General features: G+C 38.5%; 1 protein-coding gene across 1 annotated transcript in view; it reads left to right on the forward strand.

The window, feature by feature from the left end:
• ALG5 (ALG5, dolichyl-phosphate beta-glucosyltransferase) overlaps positions 1-6,690 on the forward strand; it is a 106,423-nt gene that overhangs the window by 639 nt on the left and 99,094 nt on the right. The window contains exons 2-4 of the mRNA XM_014548330.1: positions 2,847-3,018; positions 4,287-4,333; positions 5,469-5,537. Of these exons, the coding sequence (XP_014403816.1) occupies positions 2,880-3,018; positions 4,287-4,333; positions 5,469-5,537 (255 nt within the window). The 5' untranslated portion in view covers positions 2,847-2,879. The remainder of the gene's footprint in view (positions 1-2,846; positions 3,019-4,286; positions 4,334-5,468; positions 5,538-6,690) is intronic.

Consider the following 6,690-nt stretch of genomic DNA (forward strand, 5'->3'; position numbering starts at 1 on the left):
ATTCTGGAAACAGATTGTAAATACTTGCTGATCCATAAGTAGTAGAAAGTATGCCAAGTGAACTTTCTCCCATATGATTTGGAATGAGCCTGCTCTCTAGTTAGTTAATGAAGAGGTTTCAGCTTCCTTGACATTCAGATTAGCAGCCAGGAAGGTCTCTGTCATCTTGCCAGAAAGTCTGTAAACACAGCTTAGGAACAGTTTAGCTAGAGAAAAAGCACTTTATCTTGATTTCTTTGGGGTGGTTTGTGTCTGAGTGAGAGAGGAGTCCTCGCTTTTGGTATATGGAGATTTCGGATTTTTTTCAAGGTTTTGAGCAAGTCAGGTGTGGGCAGGTTAGGGTTTGACGAAAATCCTAAATTGATCTGCCTCATATTGAATCTGTTACAGATTTACATGTGTACATTTTGAGTTTGTACTAGAACTAGTTGACCCCATGACTTGAAGTGATTATAAGAGCTACCATTTATTGAATACTTCCAATGTATTGTAAATATTCAATAAATTTGATCTTAGAACAACACTGACAAATACTAGCTCTTTTTGGTGCGGAAACTCAGGTTAAAGAGCTCATATGCACAAATGTCACACAGCTCCTGGAACTTTGTTTTTTAAAATGTCAGACAGAGCGGATAATTATTACCAAAAAACCCCACAAATCTTGTTTTATCTATCTATATATATAAAAAGCTAAGTGACCAACCGTCCGTCCGACTGCCCAGCCGACAGCCGGTACATATGAGCCCACTGGCAATTGAAAAATAAATGTTGACTTGGCACATGCGTGATACATATAAAGTTCTCGCTATAAAGCTCTTATAATTAATTTCCTTTGAATGTGCATGAATCCATGCACCGGCCACTAGTATGTTATATTTATCTCCACCCTCCATACATACTTTCTCCCCACCCCACTTCTTTCTGGATTATTTTGAAGCAAATCCAAGACATAATATTTTACCTGTAAAGCCTTAGCATTTATCTAAAAAGATAGGACCCCTTTGAAAATATAATGGCAGTAGGATTCTCACAAATTATTTTTTACATTAACCATTATTTAGTGGTTTTAAATACATATCAGTTCCAATGCCTGATGTATGTCTTAGAATAGTCAGTTTTTTCCAGTCAGCATTCAAACACACTTAGCACTTCATTGATATGTCTCAAGTCTTTTGATCTATAACAATTTCTCTTCCCTCCCCCCCTCCTTATCTTTAATAAGTAGTCATTTTTTCTGTAGAATTTCTCACAGTCTGCATTTTACTAACTGCACTCATTTGGTGCCTTTTAACATCTCCTGAATTTCTTGTAAACTAGTAGTTACATCTAGAGACTTATGAAATAAATGTTTGACTTTTTTAAATCAAGGAAAGTGTGTGAGTGATGGTGAATACTTCCTCTTTTATAACATCAGGAGATTTATAATGTGTGATTTCTTTGGTGTTAAGATGTTATTAGTCTGACCCACCAGTTATAAAATTTGTCATTTACCTAAAGGTTTTAGCAGTCATTGATGATCACTACCTAAATATATTATTTCACTGGGAATATACCTAAATTCATTATTTCACTGGCAAAAGTAGAATATTCTAATTTATCATTCCTTCATATATTACCTAGAAACCTATAATGAAAAATAATTTAATCCTCAGCTACCAGTTAACCTGAAACACTGTTCATATATAAAAGGTAAGATAAAAAGCAAGTTTTCAAAATAATGACATAGTTCCCTGGCATCTTAACAAAGGTGACCAATTAATTTTTTATTTTTAGTATTATGAATACATGATTTAAAGTATTTTTCATTTGTTTCAATGGATTTGCAGTAATTTGATGCTCAAATCCTCCCATCATAAGGCAATGAGAGCCCCTCAAGTTGGCTACTTTATCCTTTTTGCATCGTCCTCATTATCATTGATTTGCTATTCCACCATTGCCCATTTCCTGCCCCAACTTGAACCAGACATTCCTCTTAGGAACACTGGTTGCTTCTAGTGGGAGATGGAATTTAGAAAACACAATCTGGATACCTGAGGTGCAGAGCAATAACTTGGACCCACTAGTCTGGATACTGTCCATGCTCACACCAATCAAATGCATATGCAATTTCAGTATGTACCCAATGGAACATTATACATGATTGTCAAATTACAAATGATAACATGTAGATTGATTGTTTAGAAATAGAAGGTGTGCCAATAGACGTAGTATTCCAAAGAATAGCTATTTCCAAAGCTAGCTCCTAATCATATGTGGAAGGGAGCTATATAATATTAATAGTGCATGACATTTACCAGAAAATACTGTATTCTGAGTTGAAATCTGGGGTACGTGCCAAGAATTCTTAAGCATTATTAGTCCCCACTATGGGGATTGGGAGAATCTTCCCTTTATACCCTGGGTCAATCTGGTCCTGGATGTGAGGTCTGCCTTCATCCCACATGTTCCAATTGTTATATGAACTTGTCCTCTGTCACCTGTAGGCTCCAAGTAGGGATAGAACCTCACTCAATGTGTGCCCAGGATTGGGGGTTTGGCACATCTAAGAGCAGATTGTACTTCTCTAATTTGTTCCCTATTAGATCTGGGATGACAGCCCTAGGGAATGACAAGTGGGAAGAGACAGTCTCTCTTAAGACATTACTAATGGGTAAAAGGACAATCATCATTCTTAAGACTGGTTTGAATTTTGGAGTCACCTCCAGACTATTGTTAATGGACTAAAAACTGAGAATAAATATTCTAACCAAGGGGGGGGGGGGATTACATAAATCATACAGCGTTCGAAAATAAAAAATGTAAAACAGGTGAACCTAACAATTTCTTTTTAACATATCTGCTTTTAGATTTCCTTTGTTGCATTTGTAACTGCTACAGAAATGCCACCTCTTCATCGACATGAAGAAGAGAAGTTCTTCTTAAATGCCAGAGGACAGAAGGAAACTCTACCCAGCATAAGGGACTCACCTACTAAACAGCTTTCTATTGTTGTGCCTTCATACAATGAAGAAAAGCGGTGTAAGCCCTTTTTGATTTTTCTGGTAAGGGATGATTTGGGAAGAAAAGGAAATTTATATATAGTATTGCATTTTACTGCCTTTCCCAGAACATTAGTAGATGTGGGCTGTAGTGAGTATCTAGTTAGTTGGTAGTTGCAGCTCAGAAGAGGAAAATAGAATATTAGCTATGAGGCTATGAGCAGCAGCATAAAATAGTGAGACCGAAGTGGACTTGAGGAGTAATGAACAAGTTGTGAACAGAGGACAGGTGTTCCAAATGAAAATGGTTAGTGCAGGAAGGTCCCAGAATAGCTTCTTAGGTTATATGGATTTTTTCCAAAAGTAAACTCTGAGTGTGTTAGAACTTGATAAATCATTTTGTTAGAGACACTTCTCATCAACACCAGTGAGGTGTTCCCAGACAGCCCCCTGAGTCAGTGGGAAAGGACTATTCCCAACCTTGATCCTTATCTTCTCATATAAATGAATTTATATGAGAAACCGTGATTGCAGTGTGAAAAGCCAGTTTATTAAAGCATGAACCTTTATTGAAAAAGCAAAGCAAGCAAACCTATACATCTGGCTCATGAAGCACATACGGGTTCTCAACTAATCTGAAGAGCATGTTGGATGGGGGTCTGGGGTGTTATATACCCTCCTTTCTATAGGCTTCAAAATTCCTTTACTGAATATTTTGGTACAGATTAATTTGAAAGATCCCCCCCCCCTTTTTTTTAATTGATTTCAGAGAGGGGGAGGGATAGAGAAATAGAAACATCGATGAAAGAGAATCATTGATCAGCTGCCTCCTGTACTGGGGATCAAGCCCACAACATGGGCATGGGCCCTTGACTGGAAATGAACCCAGGACCCTTCAGTCCACAGGCCAGCACTCTATTCATTGAGCCAAACCAGCTAGGGTTCAAGGTCCCCTTTTTTTAACTTTGTTGTGACCTTCCCAGAAATCATGAGAAACACCTGGCAACTTCACCTTGCCAAGCCTTGAGACTGCTGGCTTCTCTGCTTAGGGAGTAAAAGTGCCCTTTTTTCCTATCCCCTTTTTCCCTCCTTTTCTGAATTCTCTTATTGAGTTTTTTAACCATTTGCTCTCAAGTGTCCTTGGCTGGGGAAGATAATGGCTTGTTAGTTACAAGCTGGCTGCAAATTATCCACAGTGTTTGGCCTTGATTTAACTTTCCTATCTCAGTTTCCCTATTCCTTCTGCCCTGGAATCCTGTTAACAATTTCAAAAGCAATTTTTAATGTACCTTTTTTTTTTTCTTTAAGTGCCTATAATGATGGATGAAGCTCTGGGCTATCTAGAAGAGAGACAGGTATCATGTTTTCTCTTTCAATATAATGTCTCCAATTAAAACTAGACAAGGTTACCAACTTGTGGATCTCAGGTGAGATCCACTGTGAAAGGCAATGTTGGTTCTGCTTGGGCCATCATTATCACTGGCCCCTGTTCTCAGCTTGTTGCTAGGCAACCCCAGCACATAGCTCACTACTTCCAGAGGCAGGTAGTGACCTGAAAGCAAGCTGCAAAGCTGACATTTCTCTTATGTACCCTCCTACCTACATTTTATCCTCTCTTGCCTGATTTTATACATAAAATTGAGTGATAGAGTGCCTGTAGACTTTGTATGGTAGCACAATGCTGCTTTCACTTTTGTGATTTTTTAATAAATTTATTTGAAAGACACAATTAAGGCAAAATTATTTTGTATTTCTTTATTATTCTTAAGAGTCCCCCCTCATGTATTTTCCTCTTCTTTCCCTGCTAAAGAAAGGTAATATGTGCCACTGTTTTATGGCATCATCTGCTGTTGGAATCTCCTTGAAGAGTTTAAGAAAACAAGTAAGCTTTGTGGCTGAATCTTTTTAAAGAAAATTCCTTGTTTTGATTTACTTTGGTTTTTTTGGTGTGTGTAAAGGGAAGATAGAAGAGTCATCGAAAGAGAGGAGCTCGTATTATATGCTCAAAAATTAAAGAAAAGAGAAAGAGAATTGAGGTCTTATTGTAGGTGAGGCTACTACCTCTTTTACACCAGCCACATAGACTAGGTTTATTTTTTTGTTGTTTTTAATGAGAAAATGGGCCAAAAATGTTAACTTGCCTAAGGTCGTAAGGCTAAGAAGTGCATCCAAATTGGAATCTACACTCTCTGACTTCAAACCTCTTGGGCTTTTTTCTCATACACCTGGTAGCATCTCACAGATGTACTCGGCACCACAAGAACCTGGCTTCTTCACTGACATGCCACAGGAAGAGCAGGATGCTCACAGAGACTTAGTATCCACCCTCTACTCCTACCCAGGGTCTCTCCTGTTTGTTCTGGCCTTTTTATTTTATGTGGTTTATTCACTACTTTATATACACATTAACACTACAATTATTTTTTAAATTTTTTTAGTTTTTTATGGCAGTTATGCCAAATTGCGGTATGTTATTTTTGCTTCTTACAGAAACAAGATCCTACTTTTACTTATGAGGTGATAGTAGTAGATGATGGCAGCAAAGACCAGACTTCGAAGGTAAGTAAACTTGCTTTTAGAATTGCCAGTAGATAGAAAATATGGAATAATTTAGCAAGTGTAAAATCTTAGTTTTGCTCATCAGAAAACCCTAAAGTTTTGCTAAATACTCTCCATTGCTATAGTATGGGTAGTAGAAGAAGCAGAGAGATTTTATTTATGGAAAGCTGGAAACTATACCTGCTATTCCACTATTCCATAAAACCAGGAAAGCTTTGAAGATCACCAAATGGGAGAGAACATGCACAACAACGGTTCACCTTGGCCTCTGGGGAACCCTCTTTGCCTGTCAATTTATAGTGCCTCTTTTTTAAGCATGATTCTGTTCTTTATGCTACACCTTGCCTGACAGATTCTAATGCAGTCATTTAAATAGGAAGATGCCTTCCTATCCCCACTGAGTATCAGATATGTTCTTTGTCATACCCCCATCTAGATTTACCCATAGGAGGTAACAGTGTTTTTGAGTATTATCTCCTCTCATTCCTCCATTTTTAGACCTGTAGTTGCCAGACCTAGGTCCACCTAGTTTTGCAGTAGTACATTTATTAAATCTTGCAAGTGATCCTGATAAATTACTCTTTAAACATTTAAGTGTTTTTATTATTAATGCTTCACATAAAAGATTCATTTATGGTGCTATTAATATTCTTGTTAAATAGCAACATAATCCTATCTAATAAAAGATAAAAAGGGTAATTAACCGTACCTCCGCTATGCTTCCCATTGGTTGATCAGGGTGATATGCAAATTAACTGCCAACCAAGATGACGGCCAGCAGCCACGCAGCTGAAGCGAACATGAGGTTTGCTTGCTCCAGTGATGGAGGAAGCCAAGGTTCCCCGCCTGCCGCGGCCCGGCTCTGAGCTCCAAAAGCAACAATGTTTCAATTATAGCAGCTAAACAAACCCCAGATACCTGCTTTCAGCCAGCGGAGGCCTCAGAGCTGGGAGCGCCAGTGACGGTAACAATGTTTCAATTATAGAAGGTAAATAAATCCCAGAATAAAAAAAGAAAGAAAGAAAGGAGAGGCTGGGAGCTTCAGTCACTGGCCAGCCTGAAAACAGCCCTCAGCCCCTCACCCAGACTGGCCAGGCACCCCAGTGGGGACCCCCACCCTGAAGGGGGTGTGACCAGCTGCAAACAGCCATCA

Source organism: Myotis brandtii, unplaced genomic scaffold (assembly GCF_000412655.1).
Source record: "Myotis brandtii unplaced genomic scaffold, ASM41265v1 scaffold502, whole genome shotgun sequence".
NCBI lineage: Eukaryota > Metazoa > Chordata > Mammalia > Chiroptera > Vespertilionidae > Myotis > Myotis brandtii.